Source organism: Schistocerca americana, chromosome 1 (assembly GCF_021461395.2).
Source record: "Schistocerca americana isolate TAMUIC-IGC-003095 chromosome 1, iqSchAmer2.1, whole genome shotgun sequence".
NCBI classification, from domain to species: domain Eukaryota; kingdom Metazoa; phylum Arthropoda; class Insecta; order Orthoptera; family Acrididae; genus Schistocerca; species Schistocerca americana.
Window position 1 is genome coordinate 532,014,054 of NC_060119.1, and position 24,423 is coordinate 532,038,476.

A 24,423-nucleotide genomic window follows, 5' to 3' on the forward strand; every position below is an offset into this window, starting at 1 on the left:
TAATTGCAATCTTTCATTTATAAATTTTTTAATTCGCAATTGCCGAGTGATAAGAACATTCGATTCATGGGTGTATTCATATTGTATACTGTGGACTCAGCAGTATTTGACTTGTAATGCGGCAACTACGTATCCCAGCCCCTAGACAACGAAACCAGCCAAAACTTCTAATATTGCAACTTAGTCAGTGGGTACCTCACTCCCAACACCACATCTTTATTTGAAAGCCCGCAAGCAATATGCACGTCTATTCCAACCAGAGGTAAGTGTTATTTTTTTTTTTATTTGTTTTTTTTTTGTCATCAGTCTACTGACTGGTTTGATGCGGCCCGCCACAAATTTCTGTGCTAACCTCTTCATCTCAGAGTAGCACTTGCAACCTACATCCTCAATTATTTGCTTGACGTATTCCAATCTCTGTCTTCCTCTACAGTTTTTGCCCTCTACAGCTCCCTCTAGTACCATGGAAGTCATTCCCTCATGTCTTAGCAGATGTCCTATTATTCTGTCCCTTCTCCTTATGAGTGTTTTCCACATATTCCTTTCCTCTCCGATTCTGCGTAGAACCTCCTCATTCCTTACCTTATCAGTCCACCTAATTTTCAACATTCGTCTGTAGCACCACATCTCAAATGCTTCGATTCTCTTCTGTTCCGGTTTTCCCACAGTCCATGTTTCACTACCATACAATGCTGTACTCCAGACGTACATCCTCAGAAATTTCTTCCTCAAATTAAGGCCGGTATTTGATATTAGTAGACTTCTCTTGGCCAGAAATGCCTTTTTTGCCATAGCGAGTCTGCTTTTGATGTCCTCCTTGCCCCGTCCGTCATTGGTTATTTTACTGCCTAGGTAGCAGAATTCCTTAACTTCATTGACTTCGTGACCATCAATCCCGATGTTAAGTTTCTCGCTGTTCTCATTTCTACAACTTCTCATTACCTTCGTCTTTCTCCGATTTACTCTCAAACCATACTGTGTACTCATTAGACTGTTCATTCCGTTCAGCAGATCATTTAATTCTTCTTCACTTTCACTCAGGATAGCAATGTCATCAGCGAATCGTATCATTGATATCCTTTCACCTCTTTTTTTAATTCCACTCCTGAACCTTTCTTTTATTTCCATCATTGCTTCCTTGATGTACAGATTGAAGAGTAGGGGCGAAAGGCTACAGCCTTGTCTTACACCCTTCTTAATACGAGCACTTCGTTCTTGATCGTCCACTCTTATTATTCCCTCTTGGGTGTTGTACATATTGTATATGACCCGTCTCTCCCTATAGCTTACCCCTACTTTTATCAGAATCTCGAACAGCTTGCACCATTTTATATTGTCGAACGCTTTTTCCGGGTCGACAAATCCTATGAAAGTGTCTTGATTTTTCTTTAGCCTTGCTTCCATTATTAGCCGTAACGTCAGAATTGCCTCTCTCGTCCCTTTACTTTTCCTAAAGCCAAACTGATTGTCACCTAGCGCATTTTCAATTTTCTTTTCCATTCTTCTGTATATTATTCTTGTAAGCAGCTTCGATGCATGAGCTGTTAAGCTGATTGTGCGATAATTCTCGCACTTGTCAGCTCTTGCCGTCTTCGGAATTGTGTGTATGATGCTTTTCCGAAAGTCAGATGGTATATCGCCAGACTCATATATTCTACACACCAACGTGAATAGTCGTTTTGTTGCCACTTCCCCCAATGATTTTAGAAATTCTGATGGAATGTTATCTATCCCTTCTGCCTTATTTGACCGTAAGTCCTCCAAAGCTCTTTTAAATTCCGATTCTAATACTGGATCCCCTATCTCTTCTAAATCGACTCCTGTTTCTTCTTCTATCCCATCAGACAAATCTTCACCCTCATAGAGGCTTTCAATGTATTCTTTCCGCCTATCTGCTCTCTCCACTGCATTTATCAGTGGAATTGCCGTTGCACTCTTAATGTTACCACCGTTGCTATTAATGTCACCAAAGGTTGTTTTGACTTTCCTGTATGCTGAGTCTGTCCTTCCGACAATCATATCTTTGTCGATGTCTTCACATTTTTCCTGCAGCCATTTCGTCTTAGCTTCCCTGCAGTTCCTATTTATTTCATTCCTCAGCGACTTGTACGTCTGTATTCCTGATTTTCCTGGAACATATTACGATATATTAATAATTTTTACTTATGGACCGTCTGACAGCAACTGAATAAAACACAATTTTAGCGCCATACGCGTTTCGCCTTTATTTTCTGCAAGGCATCATCAGTGGCAGGTTGCGTGACAATTTCCTACATATTACGCTCCTGCTGCATTTTTGATGTTGTTCTTCTTCTTACGAACGCCAATTTGCGGTTTTTTTCCCCATTCCACAACACTATGCACTGAACGCTTTTTTTAAAGCAATATGCTTGTTTTAAAGAAATATGCCTTGCAGAAAATAAATCCGAAACGCGTATGGCACTAAAATTGTGTTTTATTCAGTTGCTGTCAGACGGTCCATAAGTAAAAATTATTAATATACCGTAATATTACACGCATCTGAGGAAGACAGGACTATAAAAGTTGAAGATGTCAATACAGCTATGTCAAGCATTCCTGGAACATGTTTGTACTTCCTCCTTTCATCAATCAACTGAAGTATTTCTTCTGTTACCCATGGTTTCTTCGCAGCTACCTTCTTTGTACCTATGTTTTCCTTCCCAACTTCTGTGATGGCCCTTTTTAGAGATGTCCATTCCTCTTCAACTGTACTGCCTACTGCGCTATTCCTTATTGCTGTATCTATAGCGTTAGAGAACTTCAAACGTATCTCGTCATTCCTTAGTACTTCCGTATCCCACTTCTTTGCGTATTGATTCTTCCTGACTAATGTCTTGAACTTCAGCCTACTCTTCATCACTACTATATTGTGATCTGACTCTATACCTGCTCCTGGGTACGCCTTACAATCCAGTATCTGATTTCGGAATTTCTGTCTGACCATGATGTAATCTAATTGAAATCTTCCCGTATACCCCGGCCTTTTCCAAGTATACCTCCTCCTCTTGTGATTCTTGAACAGGGTATTCGCTATTACTAGCTGAAACTTGTTACAGAACTCAATTAGTCTTTCTCCTCTTTCATTCCTTGTCCCAAGCCGCCGGCCGAAGTGGCCGTGCGGTTAATGGCGCTGCAGTCTGGAACCGCAAGACCGCTACGGTCGCAGGTTCGAATCCTGCCTCGGGCATGGATGTTTGTGATGTCCTTAGGTTAGTTAGGTTTAACTAGTTCTAAGTTCTAGGGGACTAATGACCTCAGCAGTTGAGTCCCATAGTGCTCAGAGCCATTTGAACCATTTTTTTGTCCCAAGCCCATATTCTTCTGTAACCTTTTCTTCTACCCCTTCCCCTACAACTGCATTCCAGTCGCCCATGACTATTACATTTTCGTCCCCCTTTACCTACTGCATTACCCTTTCAATATCCTCATACATTTTTTCTATCTGTTCATCTTCAGCTTGCGACGTCGGCATGTATACCTGAGCTATCGTTGTCGGTGTTGATCTGCTGTCGATTCTGGTTAGAACAACCCGGTCATTGAACTGTTCACAGTAACACACCCTCTGGCCTACCTTCCTATTCATAACGAATCCTACACCTGTTAAACCATTTTCTGCTGCTGTTGATATTACCCGATACTCATCTGACCAGAAATCCTTGTCTTCCTTCCACTTCACTTCACTGACCCCTACTATATCTAGATTGAGCCTTTGCATTTCCCTTTTCAGATTTCTAGTTTCCCTACCACGTTCAAGCTTCTGACATTCCACACCCCGACTCGTAGAACGTTATCCTTTCTTTTTTATTATTCAATCTTTTTCTCATGATAACCTCCCCCTTGGCAGTCCCCACCCGGAGATCCGAATGGGGGACTATTCCGGAATCTTTTGCCAATGGAGAGACCATCATGACACTTCTTAAATTACAGGCCACATGTCCTGTGGATAAACGTTACGTGTCTTTAATGCAGTGGTTTCCATCGCCTTCTGCATCCTCATGTCGTTGATCATTACTGATTCTTCCGCCTTTAGGGGCAGTTTCCCACCCCTAGGACAAGAGAGTGCCCTGATCCTCTATCCGGTCCTCCGCCCTCTTTGACAAGCCCGTTGGCAGAATGAGGCTGACTTCTTATGCCGGAAGTCTTCGGCCGCCAATGCTGGTTATTTATCAAAATTTAGGCAGTGGCGTGGATCGAACCCGGAACCGAAGACGTAGTTGGTTATGAATCAAAGACGCTACCCCTAGACCACGTGTATACATAAACTAACCTTTATGTACAACTTTTGCAGACGTAAGTAGACTCATCAGCATCTACAGGTTTATGTGAGAATAGCGCTGTAGCCGAAACAAGTTTGTAGTAAGGAAGAAGCACTATAATTAAAGTAACTGCAACTCGCCTGGAATTATTCATTATAAAATGCCATTATGACATATTCTATGCTGCGGGCCTGGTCGAAAAGAAAATGATAAGTTCCTCCAGGATAGATTTTCTAGCATTTGGATTTATATTCGATATTAACAAATTCATCTTTTTGAGCAGTGCTTTTCTTGCTATTACCAGTCTGCATTTTGTACCCTTTCTACTTCGGTCATCGGGACTTATTTTCCTTCCCTAACAATAAAATTCATCTTCAACTTTCAGTGTCTGATTTCCTAACATCTCTTCTCTCAGCATAGCCTGATTTAATTTCATTGCGCTTGTTTTTATTTCTGCTAATATTCGTCTAATATAAACCTCTACACAGTCTGTTCAAATGAGCTGCCAATTCCTTCGTCTTCTCTGACAAAATTATGTCATCGGCAAATATTGAAGTTATCATTTCTTCTACCTTGTCTTTAATGTGCTTTCCAAGTTTCTCTTTGGGTCCTTTACTGTCTTCACAATTTACTGACTCGTCTTAGTCAAGGATAGGCTACAACCCCGTCTAACTCCCTTCTCAACTTCTGCCTACCTTTCATGCCCTCTGACTCATATAACAGCCGTCTCATTTCTGTAGAAGTCGTTCCCTCTATTTTATCCCTGCTGCCCTCAGAATTTCTAAGTGTGTTTTCCAGTTCTCAGTGTCAAAAACTTTCTTTAAATATGAAAATACTATAAAATATGTAGGCTTGACGTAATTAAGACTATCTTATAACTTTATTTTTCCTCTACAGATCGTGAACGATTTATTGGTGGAAGTGCACATCAACGAGACGAGCGATATCACTCTGCTTGAAGTCCCCAGCTTGCAGCAGAGAAACGACGTCTCAGAGGAAGAGAATTCTAGTGAGTACATCGCGATTCTCCGATACTTCAGACACTTCCTGATGTCTCACTCATAAACACAGCTTCTGCACTTCCCTTAGCTCACTATATGGAACATCGTCATCCTACTGTTTCACGTGTTTTCAGATGTGCTATCATGTTCAGAAGTATCCGAGTGACTTGAATGCTTTTGCCATATTGGTGACTACAAGAGACCGCAAGAGAACATTGCTCTGTATTGCTATCAATCAAGATCCAAATTAATACCAGCAAACACGTTAGAGATGACACATTTCAAAAGTACGTTTCAAGTTGAAAAAATTTGTACTGGCCTGGTAACTGGGACTCCACCAACTATTGTATCTGTTAAATCACCAAGAAAAATCTTAAATATGATTTCGAACTCAAGTGACAGACTGTGCCTGCGACTACGTGACGTAAGGTTTGTGTTACACGGGTATTCGAACCAAGCACTGGTTCTGATAATTAACTAAGCCCCATAAATATTAGATGCCGAATTTTTTCCATCGGCACTAAGATTATTAAAACTCAAATTACGAGACGAAAAAGTTTTGCCTTACCAGGATTCGAAACCGGCACACGCCGCAGTAGTTTTATAGCCGTAAGTAGACGTTATATATCGGTTTATTCCATCAGCACTGATATGTGAGCAGGTCTCAACTGCAAATGACGTTACGAAATTTCTGTACTGACTGTGGCACAAACCCCGCACATATCATCGCTGATCACTAGACACAAATGACGTTAACTACTGAATTCTTTTTCACCAGCAGCTAGGAGCGGCTTGTTTGAAGCTTAAATGATGTTATGAAAACTTTTGTCTCGATGGCAGTCGTAACAGACACAGTCTGTTGAATACACTCATTCCCATGTTCGTCCCCATCGCCGTTCTCCAGCTGCCTCTGCTACCCAGTGGGTATTTTCGACTTGATTTTGTAATCACTGTATAAAATCACATAACCATCATCAGCACAAAGTGGCAACACCGTGGGATGCGGAAATTTCTGTGGGAAGTGTTGCGAGGGCGTAGTGTCCTTTTCTCATGCAGCATATGATGCGAAGAATATTGAAGTATGTAATCTGCCAGGGCAAAAATTAGGTGATAAAATGTAGGCTGGTGCGCAAGTTCGTGGAAATTTATTTTCAAGCACGTTGGTGTTAAAGTATTTTTCTAGTGGCATTTTTTGGTTGACGTTCTACAATCGTTATTCCGGTGCCTTGTTGAATATTGCGCATTTGTTTAAGCTTTCAAATGGAGTTTTAAACGGATAAAGTCTAACATTTCTGACATTTGGTTCTCTTCGGACCTAACAGAAAGTTGCATATGGCGGAGGCAACTGGAAATACCTGTGCTGTTGGTGGGGGAAAGTGCACCGAAGAAATCACGTCAGAAATATTTTTCTCATTTCAGGCAGGATAATAACGACGTGAATTACGCGCCACGTTCAAGAAGTCCAACAACTTTGAAGAAGGACTTAGCAACAGTTTACCACTACGGTAAGTGGTGACAAATGTGATGAATTACGAGCATTTAAACTTCGAAAGACTCTTGCATTCGGTGAAAAATGTTGGGTAAAATAGAAAAAAGGATATTAGTGTTAAACGTCCCGTCGACAAGGAGGTCATTAGACACAAAGCAGAAGCTAGGGTTATAAGGGATAGGGAAGGAAACCGACTGCGCTCTTTCAAAGGAAATATCCCAGAATTTGCTTTATTAGGCTTAAGGAAATAAAAGAAAACCAAAATCAGACTGGGATTTGAACTACTATGTACTATCTTCATAAAAACAAAATGATGTTTGGCCCTAAAAAATAACTGAAGCAATGATCAGAGTGTATATAACGTGATGCATCTGGTAGCACAAAAAAGGTGCTTTGTACTACGAACTTCATCCCAGATGTGTATCTATCGCAGTTTGCATCTTGCAGTGGCCATATACAAAACTGACGAAGAATAATGCATTAGGTGTTATTACTGTACGAGAACACTCGTCTGCACTCTGCTGATTTCACTAAGTAACCCACTCTGGAACTTGGCTAGAAAACCAGCCCTAATCTTGTGCGCTTAAATCTAACCTTTCTAGGTCTTTATAGAACAACCACTAATAAAAATTATTTGTACACTTAAAGTGTACATTGACATCTCCTAATCACTGAATTAGTGGTTTTCTGTTGGCGTGGAATCCAAAACCTCCGGATGTCCCAGTTAATGTGACGGAACATATCGATGATAATCAGTTTCTCTCTCATGTGTTTACGTTACAATAAACCAACGACAAACGTTACAAAACTGTTCACTGCTCTACCATAAATGAATCACATATTACTGTAATTACCTTTCAACGAAGGTCTAAATAATCTAAAAGTATCTGTAACAGGAGCCTACACAAAACATCACCCATCAGTAAGATATTACGCACTTCTAAACTCTGTATCGTCTTTGTGTAAAGTTTTAACAAGGGTGCAGCGTCACACCCCTAAATTTTTTCTTCGTATCTAGGAGTACAAAAATAAAGGTTGCGAAAAGACTCAGGATGGAGAAATTAAGATTCTTTTAATAATTCTTGTTCTGGAAGGCTGTAACTCTGTAAGAGAAGAGATAAAAAGCTGACAAATTGTCTAACCTCCAGCAATGTTACAATCAGGAACTAATGCATGTTTTCCGTCACATAGCGGCAGCTTATCACTTGCCTAGGGAGCCGGTAGTTCTTGCAATACGCTCTTATTGCCATGGTGATAACGTTTTCAGGATAGCCCCTCGCCCATCAGCTTCTCTCCTGATACCAGGTCTCATCTGCCCTCGAGTAACTATATTTGGGGATCATATAAATAAGGCAAAACCAGAACGACAAACAGATGTGGAGACTTGGGATCCCACGCTTGACATCAGCGTGCAATAAGTTGAAAAAGTCTAATACTGGTAAAGCAAATGATTTACGTGGTATGAAGTTCAGGAAACAAACTAAGCGTTTCGAGATCAAACACAACTCACTGCTTCTGTCAGTATTCCCGTCTTGAACTCACCGCTGCCTGGCGGTCGAACACTAAATAAGTGTCATTGTAGCCTCTTCAAGTCGTTTCAGACACTTACATGGTTAACTCGAGGTCGTGGTGGGGAGTGTCGCCCATCCTCTACTATCGTCATGGCAGTCCCGGTGCGTCGCAGCAAGCGGTGTCATTATGTCACGCAATTATACTACTGAAGGAAAAATTTTTCGTCGGACTCGGATTACCCTGCAAGTTCCAAATTCATAATACTAAACCGGAATCATGCGCCGTTTCCAATCTCCACATAACCTCCAACTACCACGTTAGACTATCATTGGAAACCTCTGTAGAGGTATAGTTTGAAAAAGACACCCAAGAAACTGAAAATCGATGAAAATCGACAGAGAGGATATCCCCGCGCAAACAAGAAAAGCTGATCAAAATTCAGAAAAGTTGGATGATTAATTCAAGAGAAAGAGCTTCACAAATCGAGCAAGTCAGTAGCGCGTTTGCCTACCTCTGGCCCTTATGCAAGCAGTTATTCGGCTTTTCATTGAATGAAAGAATTGTTGGATATCTTCCTGAGGGATATCGTGCCAAATTCTGCCCAACTGGAGAGTTAGATCGTTGAAATCCGGGATTGATGAATTGGGGAGACATCCGGCGACCTTTCTGGTCAAAGCAGAAATTGTGAAGCACGAAGGCAAGCTGCAGGAACGCTCGCCATGTACGGTCGGTCATTGTCTTGCTGATATGTAAGCCGAAAGCCGGCCGGGGTGGCCGAGCGGTTCTAGGCGCTACAGTCTGGAACCGCGCGACCGCTACGGTCGCAGGTTCGAATCCTGCTCGGGCATGGATGTGTGTGATGTCCTTAGGTTAGTTAGGTTTAATTAGTTCTAAGTTCTAGGGGACTGATGACCTCAGAAGTTAAGTCCCATAGTTCTCAGAGCCATTTGAACCATTTTTGTAAGCCGAAAAGAGCTTGCCTTGAAGTGCAATAAAACGCGAAGTAGAATATCGTCTGGTGCTGCACTGGGATTCGTATTAAAATCTACCCGTTCACAGGATTCGACTCGTTTGGGACGATACAGTTCCATAGTTGCGTTGTTTCCAATTACTATATGTATCGACGAAGCGAGTACTCGTTTCCCGAAAATTCCAAACTCCACAAGATATCTATGAGAGGAGCATGTTTAGGTGCGATTTCTAAGGTGGCACAAATATTTGCATCATACCACTTCATGTTTTGGTTGGTTCGTTTGGGGGAGGGGATCAACCAGCGAGGTCATCGGTCCCATCAGAGTAGTGACAGTTGGGGTAGGAAATCAGCTGTGCCCTTTCAAAGGAACCATCCCGGCATGTGCCTGGAGTGATTTAGGGAAATCACGGAAAACCTAAATCTGGATGGCCGGACGCGCGTTGGAACCGTCATCCTCCCGAATGTGAGTCCAGTGTGCTGACCACTGCGCCACCTCGGTTGGTTTCATGTTTTGGTATTTGCGCATCAAACTACAGGTGAAAATTTATTATCAAGTTCAATATCCCTTCGCGTGTTGTCAAAAATAACGACAGTTGCCTGTTTCGGCTGCCATTTAGGCATAAAAGTTTTCATCATGTCATTTACGGCTCAATCATGGCAATCCTAGCTACTGATGAGAAAGAATTCAATAGTTAACGTCTCTTGCTGTATAGTCAACAAATATGACACGTGCAGGGTTCGATTTTCACTCCGTACAGAAACTTCATTTTTTTTGCAATTCAGGCAAGCGCACATCTCGGTATGGGTGAAATAAATCGATATTTAAAGTCCATTTGTGCCTAGATAAGGACGGCGATACGTGCAGCGTCCGAAACTTTTTCGTCTCGTAATTTCGGTTTTAGTCATCTTACTACCGGAGAAAAACTTTGTCCAACGCGGGCAAGTGCTCTACCGACTGAGCTTCCCAAACACGACCCAGGAGCCATCCTCACAGCTTTACTTCCGCCAGTACCTCATCTCTACCTAATAGCAGAGTACTTGCCCGCGAAGGAAACAAAGTTGACGAGTTCGCATCTCGGCCGTTTTCTGGTGAGTTTCTCACTGCTAAACACATCTGACGATGGCAGTCTGGTTGTCAGCCTAAATGACATGACAAAGATGTCTCGACGTCATATGGATGAAATTCTGAAACCTTATAAAAATTCAGAATTGTTAAATTCTTCCCGTAACATACACTACTCTTATGTCCAGCTAACCCCTTGTACTGGAAAAAACTAAGATCTTAATCCTATCGAGATACCGGTACACTTGTGAATCACTGTAAATAGTAATGCCTGCACGCAGCTAACCCTCTGGCGCACATGGAGAGGCCTTCGGCCACGACAGCCGAGGTGCGGTGGTCTCCCAGCAGGGAGGAGCAGGCGGCGCTGAGGGCGGAGGGCGTGCAGGGACAGCTGCTGGTGCGCTACGACGTCGACCACGCCGCCAGCCCCAACCAGATACTCGTGAGTCACCCCTCTGCTTACTTCTTCCGTATATCACATATAGTGGGTCATCTAGCGATGTCATGCAGTTTGGTTTTAGGTACCACTGTATACACTAACTCACGTACAGCATTAGGTGATAAGCTGTTTTCATTTTGACAGACTGATGTTTCTCCTCTGAGTCAGTCTCCTAATACCGACTGCACTCCACAAAATATAAGGGGCAGTCAAATGAAAACGGGGCACAGGGAATAAACTTAAATAAACTGTGTATTATTTCAAAAGTAATCATCATAACTGTTAATACATTTATCCTACTGTGAGACAAGACGATCAATGCCTTCATGGAAAAATGTTTGCAGTTGACTACGAATAGTTGTACCCAAGCGTGCTCCTCTTCCCGGAAGGAAATCAAATGTTCAAAAAAAGTGGTTCAAATGGCCCTGAGCACAATGGGACTTAACATCTGTGGTCATCAGTCCCCTAGAACTTAGAACTACTTAAACATAACTAACCTAAGGACATCACACAACACCCAGTCATCACGAGGCAGAGAAAATCCCTAACCCCGCCGGGAATCGAACCCGGCAACCCGGGCGTGGGAAGCGAGAACGCTACCGCACGACCACGAGGTGCGGACTCGAATGTTCAAATGTGTGTGAAATCTTATGGGACTTTACTGCTAAGGTCTTCAGTCACTAAGCTTACACATTACTTAACCTAAATTATCCCAAGGACAAACATACACACCCATGCCCGAAGGAGGACTCGAACCTCCGCCGGGATCAGCCGCACAGTCCATGGCTGCAGCGCCTGAGACCGCTCGGCTAATCCCGCGCGGCCCGGAAGGAAACCGAAGACCACTAATGTATTTCTTTGGGAGTCCAAACATACGGTAGTCTCAAGTGTAACGGCTTCTCAGCCCAACTTCTGCAGCGTAGTTGCAACACACTTGGCAACACGTGGGCAGGCGTCATCCTGCAATAGAATGATGCCGTCCGTCAACATTCCTGGGCGTTTCCACTTTACGGTGTGCTTCAATTTTTGCAGTGTGTCCACGTTCTGTTGTGCCTTAATTGTGGCACCGTGTTCCAGAGATCCAATGAGCAGCAGACGCTTGCAGTCAAAGAATAAATTCATCATTACTTTCCCGCAGATGGTGTCCCTGTCGTTTCGTCTACGCTGCTGAAGTTTCGTTAGGAAGCCCTTAGGCATCCACCTTAAAACGATCTCTCCCCATGCAATTTGCATACTAAATTTTAATTCATAAGCAGTTTATTCACTTTTTTCCATTTGTCTCGGTTTCATTTAACTGCCTCGTATAAATAACCACCATCAATATCTCTTTTCTTTTTTCCCCACTGTTAAATGAAACAGTCGCCGATGCTTTAGGACTTACAGCAGCGGTTATCTCTTTCACACAATGACTGATCAGCAGATCTTTTGTTTAGTATTTTACCCATTTAACCGCTTAGTTCCAGTCAAATGTTTCTGTAAGTCTGAATCTTCTGATGGTTTCAGCAAGGCTTCGTCTGTTTTTGATCGTCTGTTTCCTTTCTCTTCTTCGTATCGACCACTTTTGATATTTCACCTAGTATTAACATTTTGCTTTTAATTCAGTAGTCTCATCCACCGTTTATATGATCAACAGGTAATAATTCTCGTTTCTCTGTTCCTATGTATAATTGTTTTTTTTTTCCTTTCTTCCAAATCTTTATTCATCCCACTGCGTTCAGAAATGGTAACTGTGATATCCTTACATTTTTATGCGTGTTCTATTTGTTATCCTGTTTCCTCATGGCTTTTTCAGTTTATTGATGACAGAAACGAGCAAAAAATTCTAACCATTTCATTCCACTTCAATAAGACGAGACCATCAACGTTGCTTGAGTTCCATTATTACTGTTACCACTTTTCTTTCATCAGATAACAGATGTTACTTGCTTCGCTGGTAGTTACTTATACTTTAATAATGGTTTTAACTTCATTAGTCCATCGCACACACCTAAATCTTACAGTACTTTCATTAACGCTTGTTGTTGTTGTGGTCTTCAGTCCTGAGACTGGTTTGATGCAGCTCTCCATGCTACTCTATCCTGTGCAAGCTTCTTCATCTCCCAGTACCTACTGCAACCTACATCCTTCTGAATCTGCTTAGTGTATTCATCTCTTGGTCTCCCCCTACGATTTTTACCCTCCACGCTGCCCTCCAATACTAAATTGGTGATCCCTTGATGCCTCAGAACATGTCCTACCAACCGATCCCTTCTTCTGGTCAAGTTGTGCCACAAACTTCTTTTCTCCCCAATCCTATTCAATACTTCCTCATTAGTTATGTGATCTACCCATCTAATCTTCAGCATTCTTCTGTAGCACCACATTTCGAAAGCTTCTATTCTCGTCTTGTCCAAACTATTTACCGTCCATGTTTCACTTCCATACATGGCTACACTCCATACAAATACTTTCAGAAATGACTTCCTGACACTTAAATCTATACTCGATGTTAACAAATTTCTCTTCTTCAGAAACGCTTTCCTTGCCATTGCCAGTCTACATTTTATATCCTCTCTACTTCGACCATCATAAGTTATTTTGCTCCCCAAATAGCAAAACTCCTTTACTACTTTAAGTGTCTAATTTCCTAATCTAATACCCTCAACATCACCCGACTTAATTCGACTACATTCCATTATCCTCGTTTTGCTTTTGTTGATGTTCATCTTATATCCGCCCTTCAAGACACCATCCATTCCGTTCAACTGCTCTTCCAAGTCCTTTGCTGTCTCTGACAGAATTACAATGTCATCGGCGAAACTCAACGTTTTTATTTCTTCTCCATGGATTTTAATACCTACTCCGAATTTTTCTTTTGTTTCCTTTACTGCTTGCTCAATATACAGATTGAATAACATCGGGGAGAGGCTACAACCCTGTCTTACTCCCTTCCCAACCACTGCTTCCCTTTCATGTCCCTCGACTCTTATAACTGCCATCTGGTTTCTGTACGAATTGTAAATAGCCTTTCGCTCCATGTATTTTACCCCTGCCACCTTATTATTTGAAAGAGAGTATTCCAGTCAACATTGTCAAAAGCTTTCTCTAAGTCTACAAATGCTATAAACGTAGGTTTGCCTTTCCTTAATCTTTCTTCTAAGATAAGTCGTAAGGTCAGTATTGCCTCACGTGTTCCAGTATTTCTACGGAATCCAAACTGATCTTCCCCGAGGTCGGCTTCTATTAGTTTTTCCACTCGTCTGTAAAGAATTCGTGTTAGTATTTTGCAGCTGTGGCTTATTAAACTGATTGTTCGGTAATTTTCACATTTGTCAACACCTGCTTTCTTTGGGATTGGAATTATTATATTCCTCTTGAAGTCTGAGGGTATTTCGCCTGTTTCATACATCTTGCTCGCCAGATGGTAGAGTTTTGTCAGGACTGGCTCTCCCAAGGCCGTCAGTAGTTCCAATGGAATGTTGTCTACTCCGGGGGCCTCGTTTCGACTCAGGTCTTTCAGTGCTCTGTCAAATTCTTCACGCAGTATCGTATCTCCCATTTCATCTTCATCTACATCCACTTCCATTTCCATAATATTGTCCTCAAGTGCATCGCCCTTGTATAGACCCTCTATATACTCCTTCCACCATTCTGCTTTCCCTTCTTTGCTTAGAACTGGGTTTCCATCTGAGCTCTTGATGTTCATACAAGTGGTTATCTCCAAAGGTCTCTTTAATTTTCCTATAGGCAGTATCTATCTTACCCCTAGTGATATACGCCCCTACATCCTTACATTTGTCCTCTAGCCATTCCTGCTTAGCCATTTTGCACTTCCTGTCGATCTCATTTTTGAGACGTTTGTATTCCTTTTTGCCTGCTTCATTTACTGCATTTTTATATTTTCTCCTTTCATCAATTAAATTCAATATTTCTTCTGTTACCCAAGGATTTCTACTAGCCCTCGTCTTTTTACCTACTTGATCCTCTGCTGCCTTCACTACTTCATCCCTCAAAGCTACCCATTCTTCTTATACTGTATTTCTTTCCCCCATTCCTGTCAATTGTTCCCTTATGCTCTCCCTGAAACTCTGTACAACCTCTGGTTCTTTCAGTTTATCCAGGTCCCATCTCCTTAAATTGCCACCTTTTTGCAGTTTCTTCAGTTTTAATCTACAGGTCATAACCAACAGATTGTGGTCAGAGTCCAGATCTGCCCCTGGAAATGTCTTACAATTTAAAACCTGGTTTCTAAATCTCTGTCTTACCATTATATAATCTATCTGATACCTTTTAGTGTCTCCAGGGTTCTACCATGTATACAACCTTCTATCATGATTCTTAAACCAAGTGTTAGCTATGATTAAGTTGTGCTCTGTGCAAAATTCTACCAGGTGGCTTCCTCTTTCATTTCTTAGCCCCAATCCATATTCACCTACTACGTTTCCTTCACTTCCTTTTCCTACACTCGAATTCCAGTCACCCATGACTATTAAATTTTCGTCTCCCTTCACTATCTGAATAATTTCTTTTATTTCATCGTACATTTCTTCAATTTCTTCATCTGCAGAGCTAGTTGGCATGTAAACTTGTACTACTGTAGTAGGTGTGGGTTTCGTATCTATTTTGGCCACAATAATGCGTTCACTATGCTGTTTGTAGTAGCTTACCCGCATTCCTATTTTCCTGTTCATTATTAAACCTACTCCTGCATTACCCCTATTTGACTTTGTGTTTATAACCCTATATTCACCTGACCAAAAGTCTTGTTCCTCCTGCCACCGAACTTCGCTAATTCCCACTATATCAAACTTCAACCTATCCATTTCCCTTTTTAAATTTTCTAACCTACCTGCCCGATTAAGGGATCTGACATTCCACGCTCCGATCCGTAGAACGCCAGTTTTCTTTCTCCTGATAACGACATCCTCTTGAGTAGTCCCCGCCCGGAGATCCGAATGGGGGACTATTTTACCTCCGGAATATTTTACCCAAGAGGACGCCATCATCATTTAATCATACAGTAAATCTGCATGCCCTCGGGAAAAATTACAGCCGTAGTTTCCCCTTTCTTTCAGCCGTTCGCAGTACCAGCACATCAAGGCCGTTTTGGTTATTGTTACAAGGTCAGATCAGTCAATTATCCAGATTGATGCCCTTGCAACTACTGAAAAGGCTGCTGCCCCTCTTCAGGAACCACGCGTTTGTCTGGCCTCTCAACAGATACCCCTCCGTTGTGGTTGTACCTACGGTACGGCTATCTGTATCGCTGAAGCACGCAAGCCTCCCCACCAACGGCAAGGTCCGTGGTTTATGGGGGAGGGGGGGGGGGTCATTAACGTTACTTACCCAATTAAATTCTGTTAATTTCCTCCCACTTATATCTCATTGTAGACCAGAATTACTGTCATAGTCCTCTTTTTTTATACCTTCTCTGAAGCTCCTTTCTCTTCTCCTGCTTCCTTCTCGCTATTTTTACAGTTTCCGCATTTGTTTGCTTGTGCACTCCTATCCTGACAAATATAGTGGATACCACAGTACTTAAGTTACGGACTCTTGCTGCCTTGAGATCAAATTTTTATATATAAATTTAAGATCTCTACACTGAATCGTTTCCCTCCTGTTACTCCCTCTCCCTCTATCCTGGCCCCACCCCAGTTTACAACGGAACAGCCATTCTCACGCGGCATCTGAATAGCATTGGGAACTACTCAGCTTCTCATTGTTTGCAAATTATGTGTATATTTCTGGAAAGAAATATCCACTATCACGAAGCGTTCATCACAGTACGTACCAATTTATGCTACAAATTACGAATACTATTACAAATTCTCGACTGCAGTTCGATACAAGCGCAACTACATTACTGTTACAAAGTGGGTTTCTATTACGCCATCCTAATTAGAATTAGTCCCTCCATTACATCAGAATAGCGGAACAGATAGAGGTTATTTAATTTATTTGAGTTATCTGCCCAGCAATTACGATCTAAGTGCACATCTCACTAGCACAAACTCGCATAGGACAACTCAATGGACAGGTGCCACATGTTAGTCCTAAGGGTAAGGCGGAAATTGTAAAAACTACGTGTAATTAATATCAATAAGTGAACATGTGGTGTAGATGGTAGAAACTGAAGGTCTAGCATTCTTACAGTAGCGAACATCTGGAATGTCAGTGGGTCTGAGGCTAAGAAAGGCCGTGGAATTTCGGTATAACGTACAACTACGCCGTACGGTGAGCAGCCAGTGGCTCAAGAAGAAATTAAAGGCCAGCACAATAGTACTCTCATAATGTAAGACTTTAGCACTCATGGCCAGAATGTGGTTATCTTCCTTGCGTAATACAGGAAATACTGTTTCCCTGTGTGCCCCTCACGGGCTTACTAGAGACTGGACTGTTTCTAGTGTGTCCGTGAGGGGCTTATGATTGCTGAGGATTTCTCACTCCCTCTTCACATGTTGCTTTCATTTCTTCTCTAAGCAGTATGGTCAATTAATTGTAACATAAATTAATTTATTTACATTGTAAGTCTGCGTCTTGTAAAGCCTTAAGTACAACTACAAACAAGTTTTGAACAATTTTCACACTAATTTTTAAAATTAATTTTCTAATATGGAACCCTCGACAACGCAGTCTGACTTGTACAATTTAGGTAATATACATGGTGGTGTCTTCGCAAGGGCAACTTGTTTTTTTTTTTTTTTTGTGTGTAAAGCATCGCCTTAACATTATATGTACTTGCTGCCTAAACAAGGACCAAACGTTTGATGAATCTTGACATATAGGCTCGATTTGCGCATGGCAAATGTGTTTCCCAACTGTTATAAATATCACCTCAGCAATTACTAAACGGTAAGCTGTGGTGGATCTGAAAATTATCAAAATACTATTGCAATCTGCATCTCATGAGCTGCACCAAGCTTCCTTACCCTATTGCTGAGAAATCTTACAAACGGTGGCAGATAAGTGCATTGCAAATTTAAGAGATGATTTACTTTCAAAATAAAAATCGCAAGTGTTAGGTGGCATGAGACCATCTTGTATCATAGTGCTCAGAGCCATTTGAACCATCTTGTGTCAATGTGAATCAAGAAAGCCGAGTGGCTATGCCCGGTGTATAGAGAAAATTTTCTACTGTAATAAATATGTGTATGAAAATTATGAGAACAGAAATTTTACAATGTTTAAAAAAAATAGTACAGAAATGATAGTCCCACGTGTAGAGTTTAGCTCAGAGGTGGAACTGGTGCACTAGTTCTCAAATCATGTTATCACTTGATAACATCCATAATGATTTACGAGAGAGAGAGAGAGAGGGGGGGGGGGGAGGGAGAAACATATCCAAGTCTTTTTTGTCCGCAGACGGAAAAATTGTAGCTGGATATCGCCACCGAGATGGGCATGTGGATTACAACAGCTCACAAAGCAATAAGGAAAGCACCTTAGCAGATAGATCAAATATGCGGTACGAGGAGTTACTTTGAGTGAACATTATTTGATGTAACACGAGAACTGTGAACGGATCGCAAATGGGTCGCGTTGTTAGCGCTTGCAACACACAGCAGTCTTATCTACTTGCACCAAATAGGAAGATGAAGCACAGAAACATCACCACCTTCCTCCAGAATGTCTAAAATACACAGAATCAGGACCCAGCAGCAAGTTCTTTTCTTCAGAGCATATCGATAAAACTCAACTTTGGCAGCCTACGCCCTTATTGGCTCATCCCGGCCATGGGTCTGAGATGATCTAGATATGACACGCAGAGTGTCACCACAGCGATCTTTCCGCTAGCATTTGGTGATTTCCTTATCAGTCGGTCTCGTATTTATTATGGAAATAGTTGTTCGATCAGTCCTTGAAACCTGAGGGCTTCTAGTTGTAATTATCGCCTCAGGGGGAGCCACACAACCAAGGCCTGGACTTCAAAAGTATAATCCCGTGCACGTAAACGATTTTTCGCTATTCGTGAACAGGCCCTGACAAACTCTGGCTATTCAGAGGAAGTCAAGTGTAATACATTATTACTTTAACCACTCGTGAGGAAAAATTCACTGGTAGCACACATCTCACAACGCCCTGCAACCTGACTTCATTTTGACGTCACATGCAATATCCACAACCCCACCAACTATGTCGACTTTATGACAGCAATTTAAGATGTCGTCTTAGGTTTCTGTCTAACCATACATAATAGCGATATATTCGGAACTAAAGAGCCAAATATTTGTTAGAAGGAAGAACATGAATTTTATTGCTGCTCGTTTCAGACTCATAGTTAAAGCTATCCTCTCAGGGTCCTACCTAAGCACACACTTGGAAATCGCCACATATTTCTTTCATCTGTCGTTCTCTAATCACACAGAAATTTAAATACATCGAATGTTGCAGAACATACTTGTATTACATTCATAAAAAAGTCCCACGTTATGTTAACAACCCTAAACAGAAAAAAAACTCGCTTACAGCAGGACATAAACATACATCGATCAGATCCTCAATCCACTGCTGTATCCATTCCTTTAGCAGCTGGACGTTGATCGTAGTCTCCTGTTTAGTTATGATGGTATCTCTTGGAGGCTTACACTGAGACAACAAATAGCGTGGGATAAATACCAGTAAAGAGGCGGACCTCCTTCTATCCGGCGTGTTTCAGCAGCTCGACTACCATGGATTCAAGAAGTCGGTAGAAGTCCTCTGCAGAAATATTCAGCCATGCTGCCTCTACAGCCGTCCGTAATTACGATGATGCTGTCGGTGCAGGATTTTCTGCACGAACTGATCTCCTGACGATATCACACAAATGTTCGATGAGATTCATGTCGGATGATATGGGTGGCCAATTCGTTACTTCCAGTTGTCCAGAATGTTCATCAAACCAATAGCGAACAATTGGGTCTGGGGAATGTTAAGTCCATGAATGGCTGCAGGTGGCCTCCAAGTAGCCAAACGTAACCATTTCCAGTCAATGATCGGTTGAATTGGACCAGAAGATCCAGTACATTCCATGTAAACACAGCCCACACAATTATGGAGCCACCAACAGCTTTCACAGTGCCTTGTTGACAACTTGGCTCCATGGCTTCATGGATCTGAGCCATATTCAAACCCTGCCATCAGCTCTTACCACGTCAAATCGGAGCTCATTTGACCAGTCGTCTGGGGTCTGACCAGTATGGTGAACGAGCTCAGGAGAGGCGCTACAGGCGATGTCGTATTGTTAGCAAAAGCACTCTCGTACATCGTCTGCTGCCATAGCCCATTGACACCAAATTTCGCCGCACTGTTCTAAGAGATACGTTTGTTATATATCCCACAATCATTTCTGCGGTTATTCCACGCATTGTTGCTTGTCTGTTAGCACTGATTACGCAAACGCCGCTGCTCTGGTTCGTTAAGTGAAGACCGTCGAACACTATGTTGTCAGTGATGAGAAGTAACGCCTGAAATATGGTATTCTCGGCACCTTCATCAAACTTTGGATCACTGAATACTGAGTTCCCTAACTATTACCATCGTCTAGCTGCAAGTAGCATTCCACGTTTAAAGTCTTTTAGTTCCAGTCGTGCATCCAAAATCACGCCGGAAACCTTTACAAATGAATCCCCTTTATTACAAATGACAGCCCTGCCAACAAACTGCCCTTTTATGCCTTGTATAAGCGGTACTACCCCCATCTATGAGTAGTACGACAGAGGCGCCACGAGCAAAGTTTTGATTTCTAATTGATATCAAATTGATAAAGGGAATTAATTAATTGATCAATTAATTACCCCTCAACCCCAGATGACGCTCTGGGTTTTCCCCAGCCGACAAATGGGCTCTCCCACTCATTCCCTCCCCTCCCCAACCTCTCTTATTGACAGGAATTTCGAATTTTGGCGGGAAAATCAAAACATGATGGGAATTTCAAAAATGGCAGGTACTTCTTTGTCCCAAGGCTGTGCTGACGTCATATTCCCACCCCAAATTCGGGAATCGGCGGGAAATTGAAAATGGCAGGTGCCTTTCTGGGACTCGAACCCTGGTCCTTCTGGGTAGGAAGCCCAAGCACACCTCCCTTCACAAAGAAATGGTAAGCTTCTGTCCAGCTACAGGAGAGTCAGATTAGTTTAACGTACTTTATTTGTTTTGGATGGGAAACTGAAGTAATGATCAGTCCTAATTATGTAATGAATCGTAATTGTCGGTCTTAATTACACATCTCTATGCATAGCCCTACACAAGGAGCACCTAAAATCGCAGTATATCTCAAAAATTGACAATGTCATACAACTGGTGTTATCCTGCCGGAAAAAATTCACAATACCACTCGAAACTAGTGGCACATGTACTCAAAATAAATTGTAACTCTACATAGGATGATCCCTTTACCTATAGGTTGAAATAAATCTCTCTGCTCCACTTTGGAATTGATGGGAAGATGGCTGGAGTGGAAAGTACTATCTTTACTTTTGGCAGGAAATGTGTTCAACTGACGGGATTTTGGTGTTTGACAGAGAGGAGTTTAATAAGTGTGTTACCCGTAATCATACAGTTGCGAACTGTGTCTATAGCCTCCTACACGAGGAATTGAAGGAGGTGATAATGGACGAGCGTAAGGTGAATACTTTTCAACAAATAACGGTATGCAGAGGCATGGACTGAAGATGCATATCAAAACTCACAGAGACTATTGCCTGCACTAAATTGCTGTTTGTGTTTCTGAAGTGGCCGGTCAATCCACAATACAGGGGACGACTTCGCGCGCCCACCGTCATCCCTTTTTACCGATCATGTTTCGCTGTTTGACGTTGGAGTTCACTACAGCCGCCTTCCACGGCTTTGTTGTATGCCCTACTCGACAATCATCCTTCAAATAAACGGTGCCCTCTCTATTTCTTGAGAACTTCAATCTTTTCCACTGCTCCGTCGAGAGTTCACCTTGGTATAGCTGCTGACTAACTTGTACACTGATACATAGGAAGAAGAGACAAGGCAAAAAACCATCACTCAAGTGTAGAAAAACCAATACACACTACCACAACTCATGGAAAATGCTTCTCTGTTCAAATTACACATCCAAATTGTCATCATAAAATGAGACCACAACTCATAAACAATGGGTCATAATGCAACACATGTACTGGGGATTGAGAAAAATCATTGTAATAAAACAACTACCGCAAACACCAACCCTAAAAGATCGCACCAGAAGAGATAGATGGCAGCTGCACGTATGTTCTCCTCAATGTGCGATCATGGACTAACCAGCTTAGAGCTAGTATTACTTCCCCTCCTACCACCCCTCATCCCTCCCTCCCCTCGCCGTAGGTAAGGATGCAGTCCTGTTCTATCCTGTTGCTGATTGTACACAAAGAGTGGCAGTGACACACTGTCTCTGGTCAATAGAAATTAGTCACAGATGAACAAAAGACTCTAGAACAGGTCACTTCATGCAAGTCATTAAACGAATTGCTCAGAAAGACTGCTGGAACAATGAAATTCCGGAGAACCCTCTAGAACACTTTTTATGATATCCACTGCCGCCCACCACCGCCATCCACAATCCGCTGCTGATTGCCATGGCTGAGAGCAATGTCTTCAGCCAACCTAGAGGCACTGTCTCCAGCCAAGAACATGGTTGGGCTGCCAGTGCTCCAAATGCCGACAAATGCTACACATACACAATAGACAGTGACACCAGCGGGCACAGAACAAAGTGAGGTAAATGACTGCTCTCCTGAGTAGAGACGACTGCTTGTTGTTCGTCTAAAAGTGCAGCTGTGGCATCCTATGAGACACACCCCACCTCACACCACCAGCAGTGGCCTCCGTAAGCACACACCGTTCTGAGACAGAAAACGTTTCAATGTAACAATTGTATTTAACGTCAACGCACCTCTTATAAGCGAGCACCTAAAAAAGAAAAAAATAGGCGCAGTCTATTTTCCTTTATTCTGACGATCAAAATCGGTATAATTTGATGTTCGACTGCAGGATGCAGTTCACATCTCCCCTCCCCCCCCCCCCCCCTCTCTCTCTTCCACCCTCCGCCCCCAGTTATTTTGTGACATCCACTGACGTGAAAACAAAAAACAAAAAAATTACAGCACTGTTGTCGATTACAGATGCAGAGGTCGGAACTCTATCGCAAGACATCTGACAGACGTATTAACTTATCTCAAATCTCCTATACATGTCCACCCTATGTAAAATAGAAGAAACTTCCACTATTTTTCTGCTGAAGCTACCGATCACGGTTGAATGTCCTTGTTAATTGGAAACTTTCATTCGAGTTAACAAAAAGAGAGAATTTGAACTCCAAAGGAAAAAGACATATAATTAACAAAACATCTATGTTAACTGATTTGTTTCAGTTTGTGGACAAAATTTTGAGGGGGTCCCTGGCGTTCAAATCAGTGTTCGTAAATAAACTGTCATACATGTTGGTATTACAAATATTTCAGACATGTGAAACAACATTACAGAATACAGCCTTTCACGCTATCTGTTCACTTGTCGGAAAAAAACACAATAATTTTACGTTCGGCAACAGCAAGCTGTAATTCAAGACACTGTTGTTTTGTACACTATGGCGGGTCCCGTTTCGTCAATGTTCAAATGTTAAAATGTGTGTGAAATCGTATGGGACTTAACTGCTAAGGTCATCAGTCCCTAACCTTGCACACTACTTAACCTAAATTACCCTAAGGACAAACACACACACCCATGCCCGAGGGAGGACTCGAACCCCCGTTTCGTCAATGCAATGATGTATCACATGGCATTTGTGAAACGGAAAAAACAAGTTGTGAGGTTATGTCTTGTAATAGAACCTCTTTCCGTCACATAGTTGAGAACCATATAAGATTCCACGGACACGTCGGAAATAAATACCATCTGCGTGCTGCCATCTGACATGTTTGCTGCATAACTCACCTCTGCTGACCTGTGTGTAAAATTTCTGTCGCTCGTCGTTGAAGAGGAAGGCCACACCCAGCATACCATCATTCGCCATTTCAGCAGATTCTTGTGTTGTAGTTTCGTAAGGAATTTGGTCACCACAGAACAGCCCGTTTCACACAGTCTACTCACGTGTCAGGAAATACACTATCATTTCTAGGTTCCACAATGGGCTATAATTCAAGTGGTGGCTGCTTTATAATTAGAGGTTATTAAGTATGAAATAACCAAGTACTTGTGGTAATACATATTTTGAAACCACAATCATGATGAAAATAATAAAAACAGTGATGATTTCACAAGAGTAGATACAATCTATTTCTATCAGTTTTATAGGCAAAATCGATATAGTTTGAGAGCATTCTGCATGTTCAAATTGTAAACTGTTATGCACGGGGGCGTTGCATTCATTTCAGATACATGAAATTCTGATACAGATCAGCATCTAAACAGTCATTAATTACGTTCAACAGCATTTCTCTTCGTTATTTTGTATCATATAGAATAGGTAAAAAAAATATAAACTATCTACATCCAAACTTTAACCAGCCACACCTCTCTTTGTAATAGAATCTCCTAACGTCACCCTAAAACATTTTACTGCATCTGTATTCCGAAATATCGAAAAACGAATACTGTCATCAAGCTCAGTAACTCGCTTTCATGGACCTACATGTGTTTATTGCATTGTAAAACTTTGTTACCAGTGCAAGAAAGACCATATCCAGCTGGCTATCACTTGCAA

General features: G+C 41.9%; 1 protein-coding gene across 1 annotated transcript in view; it reads left to right on the forward strand.

The window, feature by feature from the left end:
* LOC124571522 (inter-alpha-trypsin inhibitor heavy chain H4-like) overlaps window positions 1–24,423 on the forward strand; it is a 174,595-nt gene that overhangs the window by 56,116 nt on the left and 94,056 nt on the right. Inside the window, exons 5-6 of the mRNA XM_047131118.1 lie at window positions 5,175–5,286; window positions 10,597–10,757. Coding sequence (XP_046987074.1) covers window positions 5,175–5,286; window positions 10,597–10,757 — 273 coding nt within the window. The remainder of the gene's footprint in view (window positions 1–5,174; window positions 5,287–10,596; window positions 10,758–24,423) is intronic.